This window comes from Haliotis rubra, unplaced genomic scaffold (assembly GCF_003918875.1).
Source record: "Haliotis rubra isolate DU_JTF1 unplaced genomic scaffold, ASM391887v1 Scf1227, whole genome shotgun sequence".
NCBI lineage: Eukaryota > Metazoa > Mollusca > Gastropoda > Lepetellida > Haliotidae > Haliotis > Haliotis rubra.
Window position 1 is genome coordinate 72,205 of NW_025765145.1, and position 23,166 is coordinate 95,370.

General features: G+C 41.2%; 1 protein-coding gene across 1 annotated transcript in view; it reads left to right on the forward strand.

The window, feature by feature from the left end:
* The first annotated feature begins 270 nt into the window (after positions 1-270).
* The window catches only part of LOC124266009 (ATP-dependent RNA helicase dhx29-like), a 46,179-nt gene continuing 23,283 nt past the window's right edge, over positions 271-23,166 (forward strand). The window contains 10 exon segments of the mRNA XM_046700825.1: positions 271-460; positions 1,391-1,464; positions 3,126-3,239; positions 5,506-5,635; positions 6,712-6,851; positions 7,997-8,128; positions 8,515-8,641; positions 9,545-9,811; positions 22,167-22,335; positions 23,002-23,128. Coding sequence (XP_046556781.1) covers positions 394-460; positions 1,391-1,464; positions 3,126-3,239; positions 5,506-5,635; positions 6,712-6,851; positions 7,997-8,128; positions 8,515-8,641; positions 9,545-9,811; positions 22,167-22,335; positions 23,002-23,128 — 1,347 coding nt within the window. The 5' untranslated portion in view covers positions 271-393.

The following is a 23,166-nucleotide window of genomic DNA, read 5'->3' on the forward strand; positions in this document are numbered from 1 at the left end:
TCTCTCAAAATGTGAATGATAGTTTCACACTTCTAAATTTTGGTTTTCTATCGGAGAAAAGATGTTAATTTCCACAGAAATCAAGGGGTTTTGTCTGGACATAAAATATATTAAATGTAAAAATAAAATCCACCCGCCTGACCATATTTTTTTTTTAAAAAGTGATGAGAAACAAGAATATATATATTTTTTTATGTGGCCTAAAACGGCTACTTCCGAATATTTGGTGTGGTTGTCGAGTTTTCATAATATTTAGAGTTACGGCCCTTAGAAAGATGTCAGCTCCCACAGTGAATGTGCAACATACGGAGTGGGAAATCACTGTGCAGCATCTATATGTAACAAGTTTAAAACAAATATGCATATAGATATTTGACAGTTGTTGTATCACAAATGGGGAAAAAGAAGCAGGCTAAGAGTTTAACTGCCACTGACAAATTAGCGAAAAAAGATGAAAAAGGTTAGTATCTTTCTGTACCGTATTGGTAAGCCGGGCACATTACATTTTTCGGATAGCTAACCTTGTTCTCTGCTTTACTGCTTAACCGAAGGATCGGGAAGGGTACCCGTTCCTAAATACTTTATAGGTATGCTTGATCACGATTGGGATACAAGAGCTGAGGACAGGTAACCTGACATTTGACTCACACCTAGTAGAAGTGACTGGGGTAGTAGACTTATAAAGGAGGTGACCAGTGCCTGAGTAAAGTGTTCAGTCAAACATCCTTCTTGTAAGAAGGACTGTCTGAAGCATCTGTAATATATATGGCGATATCATATAATGACAATTACAGTTCACAGAGGCATTAAACCAAAGTTACGCTGAAGGGGTCGTTGTCGGCACAGGTACTACAGATATGTACCCCAGGTACGTTTCTGTATACAGACATGTACCCTAAACAAAGACAAACTACAGAAACGTACCCGGTACCCTAAACGACTGACGAGTCCATATTCCGCAACCCAAAACCGAAACCGTATGTAGTTGTTCCCGTTCAGCTGATTGCGAGTGGTGTACGTTGTGCACCGTGACATATTTGTTACTGTGTATGCTCTTATATAATGATAGCAAATGCATCTAATACAACAGTATGACCGTTCCGATGAAGAAAACTCCACAATGCAGAATGGAATCATCCAAGGGTACGTTTCTGTATTCTGATTTTGGCTAGGGTACCTTTCTGTATACAGAAACGTACCTTGGGGTACACATCTGTTTTACCCGTGCCGACAACGACCCCTTCAGCCAAACTTACTGATCGCCATTTAGCAATGTTTAGTCCTAACCGGCCTCTATCAGCAGATTAGTTAATTACAAGAAGCTTTCAAGACATGATACTCACAACAAATTTCCAAGATTATTGATCTTACACTCTTGATTTTGTTTCAGCTAAGAAGACATATGCCTTATCTAAGTCTGAAGCATCCACCAGTCATCGGTATGACACAGACGATCAGCCAAAGGTGATTTCTTTTCATCTTTGCTGAGAAAGTGTGCAAGGGTCCATTATTTATCTATGACTCCTAGCTAAGTGCTGAAGGCAGGCGAATTGTGAAATATCTTTATTGTGTTGAAAGTTTTTTTTCAAACATTAGCCTACGAGCAGGGCTACATTAATCCTAGTATTTAACCAAACTAGTTTCTTAGATGTCATTATGTGAATGTGTATAAGTGTAATCTTTGATGATGGTGTTCTCTTAATCTTTCATATCTAAGTCCTTAGGAAGTGTGCTATTGTTTCATAACGCAATGGTCACATGCAACCAAAAAATCAAACATAATTAAAACACAATTATCACTTATTCATGACATATAACATACATTGCTGATTATGAAAAAACATATAAACAAAATTATAAGCGTACAATCGCAAATCAAAAGTGCAATATTTTGTACTTGGGTTTACTTGGCTCAAAACGAAGCACCCGGGATACCGAGCGGGTGGGTGTGCACTCAAGTGTAACGGCTGGTTCATTTGCCGATGCCCTCACGGCTCATTGTGTGTGTGTGTATATAGTATAGAGATGTCGGGTTTTGTAAATACATGCTCATTTTTTGTGTATAACATTTTGCAATCAACAGACATAACATGTCATGTGTACAAGTATCACACCTGCCTGTCTGTGTAATTACATAATGTGACAGAGACCGAACTCGTGCCATAAATCAATGCGTTTTGTTTATGGTGTATAGCCTGATAGGTGTTAAGTTCAAATTGCATGTGGTCAGTGATCGATGTTGTGTATTGAATATTGTCATTAGCAGACAGGCAGGCAGACACATAGGTGTCAATAAAACAGACATTGAGTTTTGTCTGTGACAACGACATATCTATATCACGGTTAGAAATTCTGTCAACGCTAAGTAATGACATTGCTTTTAAGTATCGAACTGAGAAAGTATCTCGGTAAGAAGAATGTGTGGTGAAATAGACAAATGAAATTATATAAACAGTTAAATCGGTAATCTACTGTTATAACATATAAAAAGCTTGCGCCTGTGAAATATCAACAAAACATTAGAAAAATAGCTCACATCAAAGCATTCACCGAGTATTCACCGCCAGCGAAGGTTTTCCGTCTTGAAATGTCGAACGCCTCACTGGTTGACGCATAGCTGAGTAGATCTAGATCCTAACAAGATTCTTTTATGTAATGAGTAGATTATTTACTATTTGTTTTGATTAGACTACTCCTGCTCACGACCTTATAATCCGGACATCCCACTTCCAAGCTGCGCGAACCTATTTCACTGCGCATATGCTATGAGCGCAACCCAGCGCAGCTGTTGAAACCACTTTTCACCCCAAGAGCTGGGGTGAATTTAGTGAATTGTTTGAACTCCGATTTCGCGGGGTTTCTTTCATCGCGTTTTTTTTCAACTTTATAAGTTGAATTTGCATACCGAAAGGTATCAGAATCTGCAGAGTTGTGATTTACGTTGCATGTGACCTTTAAAGTATATATATATATATATATGATGATGGTTTGTAAATACTCTGGAACAGGCAATACAATTATTGACACCATAAACATTTAACCCTGGTATCATGATACATACATCCTTTTCTAAACACTTTGGTCTCAGCCTGAATGAATTGCTCATGACGTCCCTGTGTGTGCAGGTTGTGATACCCGACCGCCTGGAGCAGGAGATAATCGAGATGATCCTAGAGCATCAGCAGGGGGACAAGTACCGCGGAGATGTCTCCAAGAGGCTGTCCACCAAGAAACTCACCGTATGACCTGAAAATCTTATCTAGGGAGGAATTGGGGAACAGAAACTGGTTGCCAGTTCTCAATGATTCGCCATGGAAACTGAAATATCTAAACAGAACTAACATGGCAATCAATTAAGTTGAAGTCCCCTGAAAAGAACTGTGTGTGATATCCCTTTATAATCAACTAAACATGAAATCCCATTGTGAACAACAGAAGGTGAAATCCCCTAATAATCAACTAGATATGACATCCCATTGTATACAGTGGAAAGTGAAATCCCATTATAATCAACTAAAGGTGTAATCCTGTAACACGTAATCAGCAATGAAAATGTAATAGATACAATAACAAATGAACTTGAAGATTTGAATTACTTCATGCATTCCTACCACATAAAGTTGACAATCTGAACAACAATATGTACAACAACCTGTAATGTTGTTTAAAGGATCTGTGTAACCTGTAATGCTGTTTCTAGGATCTGTACAACAACCTGTAATGTTGTTTCTAGGATCTGTACAACAATCTGTAATGTTGTTTCTAGAATCTCTATCACAAGCTGTAATGTTGTTTCTAGGATCTGTATCACAAGCTGTAATGTTGTTTCAAGGATCTTACAACAACCTGTAATGTTGTTTCTAGAATCTATATCAAAGCTGTAATGTTGTTTCTAGGATCTGTATCACAAGCTGTAATGTTGTTTCTAGGATCTGTACAACAACCTGTAATGTTATTTCTAGGATCTGTAACAACCTGTAATTTTGTTTCTAGGATCTGTACAACAAATTGTAATGTTTCTAGGATCTGTACAACAACCTGTAATGTTGTTTCTAGGATCTGTGAAACCTGTAATGTTGTTAGGATCTGTACAACAACATGTAATGTTGTTTCTAGGATCTGTATAACAACCTGTAATGTTGTTTAGGATCTGTACAACAACCTGTAATGTTGTTTCTAGGATCTGTAACAACCTGTAATTTTGTTTCTAGGATCTGTACAACAACCTGTAATGTTGTTTCTAGGATCTGTAACAACCTATAATGTTGTTTCTAGGATCTGTGAAACCTGTAATGTTTTTCTAGGATCTGTACAACAACCTGTAATGTTGTTTCTAGGATCTGTAACAACCTATAATGTTGTTTCGAGGATCTGTGAAACCTGTAATGTTTTTCTAGGATCTGTACAACAACCTGTAATGTTGTTTCGAGGATCTGTACAACAACCTGTAATGTTGTTTCTAGGATCTGTACAACAACCTGTAATGTTGTTTCTAGGATCTGTAACAACCTATAATGTTGTTTCGAGGATCTGTGAAACCTGTAATGTTTTTCTAGGATCTGTACAACAACCTGTAATGTTGTTTCGAGGATCTGTACAACAACCTGTAATGTTGTTTCTAGGATCTGTACAACAACCTGTAATGTTGTTTCTAGGATCTGTAACAACCTGTAATGTTGTTTCTAGGATCTGTACAACAACCTGTAATGTTGTTTCTAGGATCTGTACAACAACCTGTAATGTTGTTTCTAGGATCTGTACAACAACCTGTAATGTTGTTTCTAGGATCTGTACAACAACCTGTAATGTTGTTTCTAGGATCTGTACAACAACCTGTAATGTTGTTTCTAGGATCTGTACAACAACCTGTAATGTTGTTTCTAGGATCTGTAACAACCTGTAATTTTGTTTCTAGGATCTGTACAACAAATTGTTATGTTGTTTCTAGGATCTGTGAAACCTGTAATGTTGTTAGGATCTGTACAACAACCTGTAATGTTGTTTCTAGGATCTGTACAACAACCTGTAATGTTTCTAGGATCTGTAACAACCTGTAATTTTGTTTCTAGGATCTGTACAACAAATTGTAATGTTGTTTCTAGGATCTGTACAACAAATTGTAATGTTGTTTCTAGGATCTGTGAAACCTGTAATGTTGTTAGGATCTGTACAACAACCTGTAATGTTGTTTCTAGGATCTGTACAACAACCTGCAATGTTTCTAGGCTCTGTAACAAGCTGTAATGTTGTTTCTAGGATCTGTGAAACCTGTGATGTTTTTCCTAGGATCTGTACAACAACCTGTAATGTTGTTTCTAGGATCTGTACAACAACCTGTAATGTTGTTTCTAGGATCTGTGAAACCTGTAATGTTGTTAGGATCGGTATAACAACCTGTTATGTTGTTTCTAGGATCTGTGAAACCTGTAATGTTGTTTCTAGGATCTGTACAACAACCTGTAATGTTGTTTCTAGGATCTGTGAAACCTGTGATGTTGTTTCTAGGATCTGTACAACAACCTGTCAGATGCTGGGTTCTCTCAGAAGCAGATCGAGGCAGCCATGAACAACACTGTGGCACACGGTGGCGACCTCATCAGCGCCCTTGACTGGCTGTGTCTCAACACAAAGAATGGTAGGACACTTATTATGCCACTATCCTTCAAAGGTCAAGGCATATAAAATACCAGGAATGCTGTGGATCCGTTCTTCTCTAAGACATTGTTGTTCAACCAATACCTTGAAATATTATTGATTGGATTGTCTATAAATTTGGGGACCAAAATTCTTTGTCAACAGGAGAGGTGGAGTGCTGTTTTTTTAAGGATTGCAGCAATGTAAAACTTTGAACTTTAAAAGGTTTGCTAAACCTGAAAACTATTGGTGAAACTATTGTTTTCATATTTAGAAAACAGCCTTGTTTGTCTGAAGAAAAAGTGCAGTGCAAAATGTGGCTGCGATTTTCAAATTTTCAGAAGAGTTCTTGTCAAGTTACATACTTGAACTAAAACAGAAGGCAAGGGAATTGTTGTACAACCAATAACTTGAACACATTTGAATGAATTGTTTACCAACTTGGGGGCAACCCTCCATATCTATAGGAGAGTTGCTGTACAAAGGTATATTTCAATGTTTTTAATTTATCAAGAATTCCCACAAATAACATCTCTTGAACTTCAGGCTACATATCCACTACAGTTACAATACTTGGTTGACCAGAAATACACTTGATGGGTTAGCCTAGTGGTTAAAGCATTCACAGAGGCAGCACACCAAGGTCCTGGACAGACAGGATGGGTAGTGTTGACAGAACACTATATAGGTACATCTGAACATAGGTCCCCAGCACCATCTACACATACATCTACAGCTCCCAGTACAGATCCAGGGGAGGTGGCGGTAGCCTAGTGATTAAAGCGTTCGCTAGTCACGCCTAAGAACCGGGTTTGATTCCTACATGGGTACAATGTGTGAAGCCCATTTCTGGTGTCCCCTGCCGTGATATTGCTGAAATATTGCTAAAAGCGGTGTAAAAGTAAACTCACTCACTCACTCAGTCACAGCTGCCTCTCAACTCAAGTGTTTGAGATATGGGGAAATGTGCAACCGTAAAGCACCCTCCTGTGATCACTATCATACAAAGATGCAAAATTATCCCACAAAATACAGTGAATAGTTGCTGTGTGCAAACCTACATTACCTCTGCTTCAGACGAACTCCCGGAAGGGTTCTCCCAGACCTTACTGCGTGAGGAACAGAAACGAAGACCCCAGTTTGATGCCTCTCTTCAAGCCCTGCCCCCAACTACAGGCCCTGCAACAAGTAGTGAGGCACAGTCCATAGCAACAGCAGTGAGTTGCGATTAGTGGGTCTGTGGTGGCCCTGACAGAGGGGCAGGAACAAGGAATGACAGGGGCGGATCCGGGATTTGGGGGAAGGGGGGTGCACATATATCAAAAGGTTAAGGGGTTAGTCCAAAGGTTAGTTGGAAAAGCTCCTCAGGAAAATAGTTTTTGGGGGGTGAGTGGGTGAGGGTCCGCCCCAGAAAGACATCCTGTTGTCTGAAACACTTTGATTTTGACAAATGTACAAAAAAATCATTGAATAATATAATTTTACTTGATCCTAATATGTGGTGACATGTTTGCCTTTGGCCTAAAAACATAGGATAAAGACTAAAATGCATCAAATGGATGTATTCTTGGTCAATTCTCACTGGATATGGATGGTGCGTGTGATTGGCCACATGTGATGGTCACTGGCTGATGGTTGAATACTGTATTATCATAGTTATGTATCACAAAGCCTTATCTTACCTCACACGTCAATGTTGTCTTCTGACTGGCTGAACTCTCTTTTATTATTTACAATGTACCCTGCTTACAAGTGAGTAACATTTCATATGTTACCTGCTGGGAATGCCGAACTGTGGGAATTCATTTGGTACTTTGTGTTAGTAATTCTTTATCTTGAATAATTTAGTCATGTATGGTGTACGAAAATTTCCGATGTTTTGCGAATGCCAATCAATTGGATCGAGATAACTCTAAATTTGTTTTTCTTGTCGTCTGCTAGATTCTATGTCATCTGAAAATCTAGTATTGGCAAATTGCCTAACTCTGGTACTCCTTATTATGATTCGATACCTGTGCTTCAAACAGTTCAAAATTAACATTGAGGTGTCCGTAAGATAAATACGTTGTTCACTGGTCTATTTGGGCTCAGGGAACATAAGCAAACACAGAGGGGACATCAACCCATGTCCCCCCTCGTGACCAGTGAACAACTTATATTGTACCATTTCTGGCAACAAGAATAAGAACCTTTTATATGCTCTTAAAGTCATATATACTGAACCACGTACTGAATGTCGTCCAGTGGTGACATGTATGATGTAGTCCTCTTTGGTGGCAGCATCATGGCTGAGGCACTTACCTAATTCATGTGTATAACAGTCGTAACAACTGTTCCTTGATTTACATTTGGGTTTCTTTAGGAAGAAGCGGTTGGTAAATCAGACAAATCTGTCGCCCCTGAACAGAAATCCTCGATGAAAGATTGGATTCTTAACTATGCTGAGTTTTCTGATGACTCGGAAGAGGAACAGGAGGAGACAGAAGAAGACCCAGTGAGTTAATGATTTTGTTCCCAACTCCAGAGCTAAATCTAAAAATGTCCACTAGACTTTGAAGAATAGTTATTTATCTTTAATATTGCAATCTTTGTGAGTATAATCTCAGCCCATAGTCCTTTCAAGGGGTGGTGGGGTAGCCTAGTGGTTAAACCGTCCGCTTGCAACGCTGAAGACACGGGTTCACTTCCCCATATGGGTACAGTGTGTGAAGCCCATTTCTGGTGTCCCAGCTGTGATATTGCTGGAATATTGCTAAAAAAAACCATGCTTACTCTCTCATAGTCATGTCAAACGTGGATCACAGAGTGTCATTGTCGTGCCAGATGCTTTGTCCCTAATGGCCGTGAACAGTAGTATAGTCTGTACCATGTACACTCCAGAACGAGCGCTACCTTACTATGACGGCCAAGTTGCTGGACGCCAAGAGTCAAGCAGCCCAGGCTAAACAAGACGCTAACAAGACTCAACAGAAGGAGCTGTCCAAGAAGATCAGGGATATTAGACGAGGTACAACATCATGTTTACATCTTTTGCGAAACTATAAGTATATCAGTGTATTCTTGTTATGTCAGCACAAATAATTTTGTATTAAGATAATCAGCCATGAAGTTCCCAGTAAGAATTAATCTTCAGCAACCCACGTTTGTCGTAAGAGGCTGTTTACAGGATCAGGTGTGTTCAGGTGATTTGGTTAATGCATGTCATGGTATCTAAAGTGCATGCTCACTCACTCTATTATTTGATTGTCTGGTTAGGGTGTGATCATTTTGAGACTGCCATGAAGGAGTTGAAATATTGGTTCCCTGACTCTATTAAATGATCTTAGATTTTGGCAGTCATCTCAACATAAAGGGGTGGTGGGGTAGCCTAGTGGTTAAAGAGTTCGCTCATCACACCGAAGACCCAGGTTCGATTCCCCACATGGGTACAATGAGTGAAGCCCATTTCTGGTGTCCTCTACCATGATATTGCTGGAATATTGCTAAAACTGGCTTAAAACCAAAATCACTCACTCACTCTTCACTCACTCACTCTCACTCACTCACTCACTCACTCACTCACTCACTCACTCACTCACTCACTCACTCACTCACTCACTCACTCACTCACTCACTCACTCACTCACTCACTCACTCACTCACTCACTCACTCACTCAGCAGTCTCTAAACTGAAAGGTAACAGTCACTGAATTTTGACATCTGTATCCAGTCCAATGCTTAAAGCATCCACTTGTCACACCTAAAACCCAGATTCGATTCCCCTCATGGGTACATTGTGTGAAGCCCATTTCTGGTGGCACCTTACATCATATTGCTGGAATATTGCTAAAGGCGGCGTAAAACTAAACTCACTCACACACTGAAATATTAACTAAAACCCAACAAATCACAATACATGTTTTAATTCAGAAATGGATTCTCTTGAACTTGAACCTGGATTTAACCCAGCTGTAAAAATTAAAGATATTGACCAAGAGAAAATGGGGGCATCCGGATCAAGCCAATCAAAAGGTTCCAGCTCCCAGAATGACACATCAGATTCCAGCAGGGCTGCGAGTAGCCAATCAACAGCCAGCAAATGTGAAACAAGCAAATCAGCAGAAGGGGATGTTTTTAACTTATCAGGGTTTGCAGCCATGGAGGAAAAGGCAACAGTTGCAGACACACCAGTAAAAGGTAAGGAAAATCCATGCTATAGAGTCATATTGCCAAGGCCAACTTTTGAGTGAAAAAGTTTTTGATTGTTGTGAGTTCTTTGCATTTTGTCTGTCATCCTGTCAAAAAGTTACCTCTTGAGTAGCAACCATGGAAATATGGTTTCGGTTCCCTACATGGGTGAAGCCTATTTCTAGTGTACCCCGCCGTGATATTGCTGGAATATTGCTAAAAGCGGCGGAAAACTGAACTCACTCACTCAGTCTTGTCCTGGCTTTGTAGAGCAGTCTGCTGTGACAAGACTGACATTCTGCCCAGTAGGACACTCAACCAGGCACTCACTGTCTCGGAATATTATTTTGAGCAACAGTGGAAGTATCAATGATACATATTTTTCCTTATCCTGACTCATGCTTATTGCTTGTCTTCTTCTTCTTGCGAACCTAGTGGAACACGTGTATCTCCCAATTGAAGTCACCTTCAATAAAGAAATCACTCATTAGTACTCACCACGAGTTACCTCCCTTGCCCAAGCGCGTGAACGAGGGCGCCACCTCAACCCATGTGCCTCACTCTCTCCTTCTTCGCCCAGTGAGCTGGTCATGAGAGCACCTGTGTCTCCCGACACACTATATCCTTTATTTATATTTAGTTTAGTACCTTTTATATTCATTTATAGAGGTGTTACTAGTATCCTTATTCAACTTGCATTGATTATTAGTCGTGTTTCTGCTGTTTTATTCATGGTTCGCCGTGTTTGTTCAGCAGTTTACGTTAATGATAATCTACACAGGTTGTAAACTACGTTATTCAGCTGCCGATCCACATTTAAAATGCCCTAGTTGCATTACTCCATGTTCTATTGTTTCTCGTTGTAAATTATGTTTTAATTTACCAATTTCTGCCTTTGATAAATATCTATGTTCCGTTTTGAGACGGAAGGCAGATAAATCTCACAAACAATCTTCAGTCATGGCTATTAGATCAGAAGCTAATATTCCCTGTCAATGTTGACTGACGTCCCGCCACCGGCTGGTGGCATGCCTGAGTTCCCTCGGGGAATAGCGTGGGACGCAGTCTGCTATGTCCAAGAAGCGACCTGCATCTCAAGACCTGCCGTCTTCTCAGTCTAAGACTAGGAAAACGTCCATTTCATCACATAAGTTTCGAAACCCCAGGTCTACAGCTACGTCAAAAGGGAAATCTACAAAATCTAATAAATTTGCCTCCGATAGTTTACCTATCACAGAATTATCTTTATATGATGATGACATTCCGATTATCATTCCAGATGTTCGTCATAAGAAACATCCTGTTTCTGTGACTGTTACCTCAGCGCAGATTAGCACGCTACCAGAGATGCCTACGCTGTCACCAGAGATTATGACTGAGGGTCCCGTCACTTTCACAGAGAGCACCCTCATCGTCAGCGCATACCGCCTCAGACGACCTGGTCAACCAAATCATGAGGCTGATGGAAGACCGTTACGGTTTACAGAGGCCCCAGAGCCACGGGCCCCAGAGCCCACCCCATATTAAGTCATACAGGGCCCCAGAGCCCACAGACGCGCCTCCGCGAAGGGCTTCCCAGCCCGGAGCGAGCCCTTGCATAGGAAGCCCCAGGCCACCTCCGCGAAGGAGCTAGAGCCTCACCTATTGCTAGTGGCCGGCTGGGAGAAGGAGCGCCGCCGAGCACGCACCTTGTAATTCACAGAGGTCGTTCGCGAGGCAAGCGCTCATATGTCGATACGGACACTGACTCGATACATTCGCGAAGGTCGCGAAGGCTAAGTGGCTCCAATTCTACATCGCCTAGAAGAGCTTCGTGAAGCCCCCAGCGTTCGCGAAGCCCCCAGTGTTCGAGAAGCCCACAGCGTTTGCGAAGCCCTCACCGTTCGCGAAGCCCCCAGCCTTCGCGAGGGATGTCTTTTCCAAGGTCTCCGTACACTAGCCACTCGTCAGTCCATTCTCCACAGTCCTCTCATAGATCTTCCTATAGATCTAGGACTCCGACATATGACCATACGTCAGAAGAGGAGGATGGTATCATTTTCTCAGATGCTGAGATAAGATATATCCCCGGCATTCGCCGAGGAAGTCTCCTCCAAGGTCTCCATATACTAGCCACTCGTCATATATAGCCACTCGTCAGTCCGTTCAAGACATCGCATGAGTTGTCTATCAACTGTATGCCATATCCCGTCTACAAGCCTACGCGAAGACAATTGCACAGGCTATTTACAACACAGAACGTTGCTATATTAATTTATCAACAGATGAAGAGCCTAATTAAGGATCTTCAAGCCGACTACCTACATCAAGGGCATCAACGACATTTCGTAGATCTTCACAGGAATCAACATTTCCGTATAGATTGCTAGGTATACAATCCCGGACTACGATACGATTATCTACATGCGTGACCTTTACGCAGATCTACAGACAATTCAATAACGAAATTGAACAACAGCCTTGTTACAGCGAGTAAAACTCATAATCGTCAACAATTCCTGAGAAGAAATATGTACAACAAGTTCAGCTTTAACAGTCTACAAGCTGACAACTTGCAAGTTTTATTGAACCTTATATAAGGAAGTCGGAATTATCTTCAAGACTGAAGTTATTTTCACGACAGCCTGGAAAATAACCTACCCAGCATTAATATTACAGTGACAGAGCCTGATGGGGTTACGCACTTCAGCTCAAGACATGACAGGCAGAGGCAGACTACTATTACATCCGTTACAAGTCATCATCAATTCGCTAGATGAATCTCTACCGTTCAATTTACCGGTTCATGTCAAACCTCATCTACTATGGTGGACCAAGAGATCGAATGTTTGAATAGGCGTCTCGTTAATAGAGCTGGAATCGATAACACTTCTCTACGTAGATGTGTCACTACAAGGTTGGGGAGCCCATCTTGCCAACAGGACGGCATCAGGGCTATGAGCAATCAAGAGAGCATATTACACATAATCTGCTAGAGATGCAAGCAGTAATAAACGCCTTAATGCACTGGAGCAACTTACTACAGTATACCCAGTGGATGATTCACACAGTCAATTCGACAGTGGCGCTTTTATGTGAACAAACTAAGCTCAACCAGGTCCCGAACCTATCGACTTCTATGTTTTCAATTGTTCGATTTAATCGACAATCTCAACATACATGTCAGAGCATATCACATTCCAGGAGCAAAGAATGTGATAGCAGACGCTTTCTCTCGGCCACACATACCATCGCCGACAGAATGAATGCTCCATACAGAGATATTCACTCAAATTATCAAGGAAATAGAAACTACACTAATAGACCTATTTGCCACCGATTCAACAAACAACTGACAACATTCAGATCGCCAGTTCCAGACCCACTAGCTTTGGCAACAGACGCACTAAGCATATCGTGGGAAGGACTCAACTTGTACGCTTTTCCGCCACCAGCGTTAATCTCACAAGTTTACTCAAAATCAGTCAAATGCAGAGCCTCCATCTGAATTTGGTCACGGCCTACTGACCATGCAGAACGTGGTTTCCAACTCTTATTCAAGAAATCGGACAACCAATACTACATCTTACTGAGTGCTCGAATCTGTTAATACATCCGCACACCAAACAAGCACACGGAAAGCCAGATATATTCCAACTTCACGTATGGATTGTATCAAGGCGTGTCTGAATAACAAGTTATTCAGCCAGAGCGGCAAAGCAGTCTAGCTTGCCCTGCGTAACTCAACTTGCAACTTATACGATGACAAATGGCACAGTTTGTCAATTATGCTGCAAAGGAAGGATTTACAGCTAGATATGCTACTCATCCTCAAGTGGCTGACTACTTATGTTATCTACGTCAGACTAAGATTTTATAAGGCGCAACTTGTCCACCTATCTTGCAGCATAACCTAAACCCAGTTACTCCCCTTGCTACGAGCTTTCCGATTGGAGGATTAAAACGGAAGTTCACGCTCCAACTTGGGATCTGAATATAGTGCTCCAACACCTCACAAGTGAGGTTTATGATCACACTTAGATGATATACTTGGACCCCATGATACGATGAATCTATCACGATGGCCAGTAAGAGTACTGAAAAGATATCTCCACCTATCCAAACAGGAGGGAAAAATTCAAGAGATTTATTTCCTCTATCAACAAGCTACGCAGACTGAAGTCTCATGTACTACGATCTCCTTTTAGATCAGAACTGTCATACTACGTGCCTACAAGACTGCAGGACCCGACCCTCCAAGAGCTTCTAATCCTCATGATATTAGAGCGCTAACATCTACACTTGCTATACACAAGTGCTATTGATATACCGTAATGGAGGGTTATTTCTGGAGATCCGATATGGTGTTTGCCAAGCACTATCAGAGATATCACCACCGAGGACGTCTCAGGTATCCACCAATTCGGTCCCATGGTCCTCGCACAACAGTTGACAGTTCCTCGGAGAAGATAAGTCAATCTTACAGATTTCTACTTATCTTATAACAGTACTAAATAGCTACATGCTATATATATTTTGCTTAAGTTCTTTTATTATCTTAAGCTCAGTACTATGGTTATTATATCATACAATATATAAGCTAACAACTCTACAGAGTTTGTTATTATATATTTAGCTTAAGTTAATCATATCTTAAGCTCAGTACTATGGTTACATTATAAATGTATTAGCTAACAAACTCTACAGAGTTTTTGCTATTATATATGTAGCTTAAGTTCATTATATCTTAAGCACAGTACTATACTCATATCATAAAAATATATTAGCTAACAAACTCTACGGAGTTTTTGCTATTATATATGTAGCTTAAGTTTATTCATATCTTAAAGCTCAGTACTATGTTTATATCATATAAGTATATTAGCTAACAAACTCTAAAGAGTTTTTGCTATTATATATTTAGCTTAAGTTTCATCATATCTTAAGCATTATGGTTACATTATAAAATATATTAGCTAACAAACTCTACGAAGTTTTGCTATTATATATATAGCTTAAGTTTATTCATATCTTAAGCTTAGTACTATGTTTACTTCATAAAAGTATATTAGCTAATAAACTCTAAGGAGTTTATGCTATTATATATTTAGCTTAAGTTTAATCATATCTTAAGCTCAGTACTATGTTTATATCATAAAAGTATTTTAGCTAACAAACTCTAAGGAGTTTATGCTATCATATTAACAAGCTTAAGTCTATTAGTCTTAAGCATTGTATTAATGTTATATATACTTTTATCATAATAAGTAAATTGTAATAACCTTTATTTTGCAGCTGATAAGTTAGTAGCAGGAATTCATCAGTTCAGTGCCTTTATGAAGTTCCCATAGGGTTATTACAATCATCACAGTTCAAATCACTAATTATTAAAATCCAAAGTATATATAATCCCACCTCCTATTCCGTAGGATTCTACAAGCAAATAAACATGAGTCAGGATAAGAAAAAATATGAAATTTTTAGAGTAAAATTTAGTATTTTATACTTATCCTGACTCATCAGTGCTTCCTCCATCCTCCCCACATGACACTTTGGATTTCCCCTGAAAATTCTAGTGTTGGGCTCAGTATATGGAGTGAGGCACATGGGTTGAGGTGGCCCTAGGTTCAGCTTGGGCAAGGGAGGTAACTTTCGTGGTGAGTACTAATTAGTGATTTCTTTATTGAAGGGAACTTCAATTGGAGATAGACGTGTTCCACTAGGTTAGCAAGAAGAAGAAGACAAGCAATAAGCATGAGTCAGGATAAGTATAAAATGAAATTTTTAGAGTAAAATTAATATTTTTATACTTATCCTGACCTATGTTTATTTGCTTGTCTTCTTCTGGCAACCTAGTGGAACACTTTTGTATCTCCCAATTGAAGCTCCCTTCAATAAAAAATCACTCATTAGTACTCACCCCGAAGTTATCTCCCTTTCCGTAAGCTGGGAAGGAGGGCCACCCAAGCCCATGTGCCTCACTTTCTCCTTTTGTTTTGAGCCCAACACTTTATTTTTCCCAGAAATCCAAAGTGTTAAGTGGGGAGGACGGAGGGGTTTACCATGAGTCAGGATAAGTATAAAAATACTAAATTTTACTCTAAAAATTTTCATATTTCTTATCTGACTTCGCTTATTTGCTTGTAGAAATCTAGACGGAATAGGAGGTGGGATTATATATATACTTTGGATTTTACTAATTAGTGATTTGAACTGAGATGATTGTAATAACCCTAAGGGAACTTCATGAAGGCACTGAACTGAATTCCTGCTGTTAATTTAACAGCTGCCTTTAAATAGGTTATTACAATTTACTGAATATAATAAAAGTATATAGAACATTAATTAAGCTAAAGCCATTAATGTGGTAGTATAAACTGCTGAAAGTTTATAATGAATACTTTTATAAGAACCAAAGTAGTAAGCTTACAATAAGCATATATATATAAGCTATAACATAACTGTGCCTAAGGTATAATGATAACTTAAGCTGTATAATAGTAACCAACTACTGAGAGTTTGTTAACTAATACATGTTATGAAATGAACATATGATAGAGCTTAAGGAATAACTTAAGCTGAACATATATATAATAGTAGAACTTCGTAAGAGTTGTAGGTATATATATATTATGATATAGAATCATAGTACTTGAGCTTAAGATAATATTTTAACTTAAGCAAATATATATATAGATAGCCTAAAGCTATTAGTACTGTTATCAGATAAGTATAAAATCAGCAAGATAGACTTATCTTCTCCGTGGAACTGTCAACTGTTGAGTTTGAGACCATGGGACCGAAATGGTGGATACCTGAGACATCCCAGGTGATATCTCTCTCAGATAATGGTTTGCAAACACCATCTCGAGACCTCCAAAAACATCCCTCCATAATGGTATTCAAGGAACAATTTCCATGTAAAGCCAAAGTTGAAGCTAGTGCTCTAATTTCGTGAGGATTAGCAGCACTGGAGGTTCAGTCCAGCTGCCTTGTAGGCTCTTTGGTATGACAGTTCTGATTCAAATAGAAATGGTAGTCTTAGCCGACACTTCTGTCTGTGAAGTAGATATAGGGATAAACAATCTTTTGAATTTCCCTCTACTTGCTCTGGATCTTTGGAGATATATTTTCAGTGCGACGACAGGGCAAAGTGATAAGTCCATCGTATCCTGCGGCCCAAGTATGGATGATGAGAGAGCTGGGACATGGAACAATCTGTCTGGTTGACCTGGTAGTTGATTTTCGCTATAAAATCCCATGTACAAGTCCCCAGATGAGCGATGTTATGAATATCATCAAATCGTGTTCTCTCTCATAGTCCAAAGCATGAATTTCTGACATTCTGGCAGCAGTGGCTAACGCTTAGCAGGAATAAGGGTTTGTGGGTCAATGATTCATATGATTTTTGATAACAACGGTTCGTAAGCCTCACTTGTGAGGTGTTGAAGTACCACATTTAGATCCCAGGCTGGCGCTTGAAACTTCCGCTTCTGATCTTCCAATCGGAAGACGCACGTAGCAAAGCGCAGTAACTCCGTGTCTTGGTCAGTTTGATGCCCGCTCTCATAGTAATGACTGAGCTTATGGCTGCAAGATAAGTGGACAGTGTAGATCCTTTGAGATTCTTAGTTTGGCGTAGGAAACATAAGAAATCTGCCACTTGAGGATGTGTAGCAAATCTGGCTGAAAATCCTTTCTTAGCCGCATAATTGACAAATCTGAGCCATTTATCATCGTGATAAATTACGAGTGGAGTTACGTGAGTGCAAGCGTGGACCGCCTTTCGGCATTCTGTTGGAATAACCTCTCTTATTCAACACGCTTTGATACAATCCACACGCGAAGTCGGAATGCTTCTGGTGTTTTGTGCACTTGTTTGGTGTGCGGATGTATCAGTAGATTGGAGCCTGGGCAGTGGAGCTGAAGTACTGGTTTTCCGATTCTTCGTATGAGGTCTGGAAACCATGTTCTCGCTGGCCAGTAAAGGCGCGAGACCAAATGAGATCGAGGCTCTTCGTTTGACTGATTTTTAGCAAGACTTGTGGGATCAACGCGGGAAGCGGAAAGCCGCATTTGCTTAGTCCCTCCCCACGATATGCTTAGTCGTCCGCTGCCCATGCTAGTGGGTCTGGCACTGGCATGGTGACGAAGGTTGTCAGTTGATTGTTGAATCAGGTGGCAAAATAGATCTATCAGAGGAGATCCTATTTCCATGATTATCTGATTGAATATCTCTGTGTGGAGCATCCATTCTGTCGGCGATGGTTGGTGTGGCCGAGAGAGCGCCTGCTACCACATTCTTTGCTCCTGAATGTGGCAGGCTTTGATACGTCTGCACGTTTAGACTGTCGACTAGATCGAACAGTTTGAAACATCGAGTGAGTAGATTCAGTGATCTTGTTGACCCTTGTTTGTTCACATAGAACGCCACTGTGGAGTTGTCTGTATGAATCATTAACTGAGCGTTCTGTAATAGGTTGCTCCAGTGATCTATGGCGTTTATGACTGCTTGCATCTCTAGCAGATTTATGTGACATAAGCTCTCTTGAATGCTCCATAGGCCTGACGTCCTGTCCTGCCGGAAAGGTGGGCTCCCAACCTTTAGTGACGCATCCACGTAAAGATGTGTTTCGATTCGCCTCTAGTAAGGAGACGCCTCGCGAGACATTCAATCTCTTGGTCCACCAGAGTAGATGTGGTTTGACGTAATCTGGTAGACTGAACGGTAGAGAGTCCTCGAGATGGGCATTGATGAGGACTTGTAATGGACGCAATTGGAGCCTGCCTCTGAGTGTCAAGTCTTGAGCCGATGTGAGTAGTCCCAGTAGACTCTGCCACTGTCGTGAGTGGTAACGAGAGAGTAGGGCTTGGGGATCAGTTGTTGTATCTTGATCCATCTGTCCTCGGGACTATCATACGGGTTCTGAGCTGTAAGGAATCGTGATACCTAGAAACTGCAGATCCCGCGTGGGCTCTAGGTCCCACTTGAGTAGATTTATTAACCAGCCTAACCGCGCTAGTAGCTTGATTGTAAAGTTCAGCTGTAGTCTGAGACGCTGTGGATGTGGGATCCACCTGTATGCCGTCGTCTAGGTAAAATGCACTCCATGAGCCTTGACGATGTAGATATGAGACCATAGGCTTGGTTATTCTTGTGAATATCCATGGGGTCAAGTGATTTCGAAGGAAGTACTTTCCATTGGTAGTGTATGCCGCCTAGCATGAATCTCAGATATTTCCTTGAACTGGGATGAATCGGAATGTGTAGGTATGCGTCCCGCAGATCTATACTTACCATGTAATCTAGTGGACTAATTAGATAGCCTAAGTTGAGGTAAATGTATCATGCTTAAACGCTGGTGGTTTGCATAGAAATTTCTCTGTTGAATGTGCTCATGTTGTAAATGAGACGATACTTCTCTTTGGAATTCTTTTTTTCGCACTAGGAAGACTGGGGAGTAGAAACCCGGTATGATGTTTTGCTGATCGAGAACTTCTAAGGCCTGTTTGTTTAGTAGAGACTGTACTGTTTCTCTTAACATCGGTAGTAGTGCCAGATGAACGCTTGAACCCTGGTGGGTTGACTGTTAACGGTGGCTTAGCCTTGAGTTGTAGACGATATCCGCACCAAGGATGTTGATACATAATGGTCTTGAAGTATTCCCCCAGTTTTCCCAGTGAAGTTGTAGTCGATCCACCCACTTGAGACGGTTGTACTGGGACGACTGGGGTGGAAGACTCTCAGTCGTTCGAACCTGACTTTCATCGCTTAAATCCATCGGCCACCTCTGGATGATCTGCCTCTAGCTGATCCTCCTCTGAACTTGTTGTAGGGGCTTACTAAAAGAATCCTTGGGATTATTAGCGGCGCTAATTTCTTATCCCATGCTCTCTGTAGCCCTGAGAATTTAGCCTTACCCGAAAGTACCTCTGTGCTGAATGTTTGAAGACGCTGGCTAACGTGATCCATAGATCTAATCATGAGTACTTTCTAGAATCTTTAGATACTCCTTGGAGACCTTGTTAATGTTGCCACCAAACAGTAAAGGTGAAGACCATGGAGCTGTGTACAGGGCTCTGTGAATTGATTATTCCAAGAGCATGAGGCTAGTAATCCTTGCCGACGATGAGTTACATGGTAGTAGTTTCAGTAAGAGCTGAAAGATGGTCTGTAAGGAATTGTTGATCTTTTCTTCTGCATAAGTAGAGCTGAATAGATCATCCTGTCCTCCCTCATCCGTGAGAGTTCTTGAACTTGGTGATGAGAGTTTCAGTTAATAGTCCTAGATCTATTAAGTCCGAAGAACATTCTTCTGGCAATGGTATCTAACTGGGCCATCTTGGCGATCGCCAATCCTATAACTTCTGGACTTGGAATCACTGATAATCTTGAAGTTTTCATCAATCTCCTGAGTCTTGAGAAAAGGCTCCATATTATGTCCATAAAAATGCTTGGCATTGAAGATCGGTAAGTGAGGAAGATGGGATTTAGTAGATTTGGAGAAAGTTGTATCCAGTTTAGCAACAACGGCTGCGATAGGATCCACAGGAGGTATGGTGATATGATCTACGTCATCATCTTTCATCAGGTAAGTTTGGGCTGTATCCTCGTTCTTGGAGGGAGAGGCCAGTTGTAATTCATTTATCATCCAATACCTTATCTCAGCCTCTGAGAAAATGATACCATCGCCTTCCTCTGACGTGATGGTCGAGTATGTCGGAGACCTCGATCTGTAAGAAGATCTATGTGAGGACTGAGGAGAACGGACTGATCTAATGGCTAGTGTATGCAGATCTTGGAGAAGACATCCTTCGCGGAGACTGTGGGCTACGAGAACGGTGATGGCTTCACGACGCTTCTGGGCTTCTCGAACGTTGAGGACTGCGCTGAACGCCTTCTGGCGGCGCTAGAACCACTTTGCCTTCGCCTCTGCGCCAATGTCTGGAGTCAGTGTTCGATCCGACATATGAGTGCTTTGCTAACGCCTTCAGACATGACAAGGTGCGTAAGCAGGCGAAGCACCTTTCTCCGCTGGCCTCTTGCAAAGGGTCAGACTCTAGCTCCTTCTCGGAGGCGCCTGGGATACCTTATGCAAAGAGCTCACCTCGGCAGGGTTGCCTTCGAGGCTGCTGCCTAAGGGCTCAGGGGTTCTACGCCGAAGTCAAGGCGGCTCTGGGGCCCTGTATGACTTAGTATGGGGTGGGCTCTAGGGCCCGTGGCTCTGAGGCCTCTGTAAGCCGTGAGCGTCTTCCATCATTCTCATAATGTGGTTGATCAAATCATCTGGGACGTTTCTCGCGCTGATGAGGATGTCTCTGCAGAGGTGACGGACCCTCAGATAAATGTATTGGTGATAGCGCCGGCATCTCCTCGGGTTGTGTGTTCGCCTGCGCTGAGGTGATAGTCGCAGAAACGGGCCGCTTTCTTGTGACAAACTTCTGGAATGATAATAGGCATATCATCATCATATAATGCTAATTCTGTAACTGGTAAGATATCAGAGGCAAATTTATTAGATTTAGTTGACTTTCCTTTAGATGACGGTGTAGATCTTGGAGCACGAAGTCACGAGATGATATGGCTGGTTTCCTCGACTTGGACTGAGACGACGGCAGCTCTTGAGATGCAGGTCGCTTCTTGGACATAGCGGACTGCGCCCCACTTATCCTCCGAGGGAAACTCAGGCATGCCACCAGCCGGTGACGAAGTCCTCAGTCAACAGTTGACATGAAACATTAATTTGCTATCTATTAGCCATGTTTGAAATCTGTTTACGAGATTTATCTGCCTTCCGCCTGTAAACGGAACATAACATTTGTCAAAAGGCAGAGATAGGTAAATTGTTACACAATTTACAACGAGAATCAAAGGAACATGGAGTAATGCAACTAGGGCATTTTAAATGAGGATCGGTATCAGAGTAACGTAGTTTACAATCTGTGCAAATTTTCATTAATGTAGCCTACTGAACAATCACGGCAAAGCGTGAATAAACAGCAGAAACACAATTAATAATCAATGCAAATAGAATAAATATACTAGTACTACCTCTATACTAACGTATAAGAGGAACTAAACTAGATTTAAATAAGGATATATGTGTTGGGAGACACAGGTGCTCTCACGTCCAGCTCACTGGGCGAAGAAAGAGAGAGTGGGGCACATGGGCTTGGGTGGCGCCCTCCTTCCCGCGCTTATGGAAAGGAAGATAACTCGGGGTGAGTACTAATGAGTGATTTTTTTATTGAAGGGAGCTTCAATTGGGAGATACAAGTGTTCCACTAGGTTCGCCAGAAGAAGAAGACAAGCAAATAAACATGAGTCAGGTTAAGAAAAAATTATCAATTTTACTCTAAAAATTACATTATGATACATTTTCAGCGCCTGTAAAAGAAGTGAAGCTGGATGTGAGAAACTTTGAGTACACTCGTCAACAGTGGACTGGGAAGTCTCCAAAACAGTTCCTCATAGATTGGGTGCGCAAGCACCTGCCACCGAGTGACCCACCAAAGTTTGACAAGAAGCAGCACAAGCAGAAGTGGAGATCCATGTATGTAACACAGTAGTGGCTGTTAAACTGAATAATTCCTGCAAATATCCTGTCTCTATTAAATGATCTTATATTTTGGCAGTCATCACAACATAAAATGGGCAGTGGGGTAGCCTTGTGCTTAAAGCATCTGCTTGTCACGCCGAATACCCAGGTTCAATTCCACACATGGGTACTATGTGTGAAGTCCCATTTCTGCTGTTCCCTGCTGTGATATTGCTGGAATATTGCTTAAAGCAGTGTAAAACCCAACACACTTACTCACTACATAAAAATCAGCTGGATTTTCAGCTGAAATCCTCTTCACTGTCATCTATCAATAATCAGTTGTATGGATAATAGTCTTTCATTGCTCGGTGCTCTTGTACATCCCTCCCACTTCTTTCCTGTGTGAGCTTAAGTCAGCATAAGAATGCTGTGTGTTGCTGTACTAGCACAGAATACATCTATTGTGAATGTCTGGGGTAGATGCAAGATTCCAGGGTGAAATAGATCATTAGTCTCCAGCTTGTGAAAACATGACTTGGACTTGATATAAAAGTGTTTCAAAAACATTATCTGCCAACTTTGTATTTTTTTATGTTACTGTCGTGTGTGCCATCTGTCACAATAGGTTGTGTGATATGTGAGGCATGGACATTATGCCGTTTGTCCCTTTTGTTTCAGATGCAAGGTGGACAGGAAGAAAGATGGCGGCATGTTGTCAGTGACACCTGAGATTTTGTGTGAGAACAACATGGAATCCCAGCATCTGGCTGCTACCCTGGCACTGTATCACCTGTGTCCTGGACAGGTAGGTCAAATATCAACTCCCTGATGGTCTGTATCACC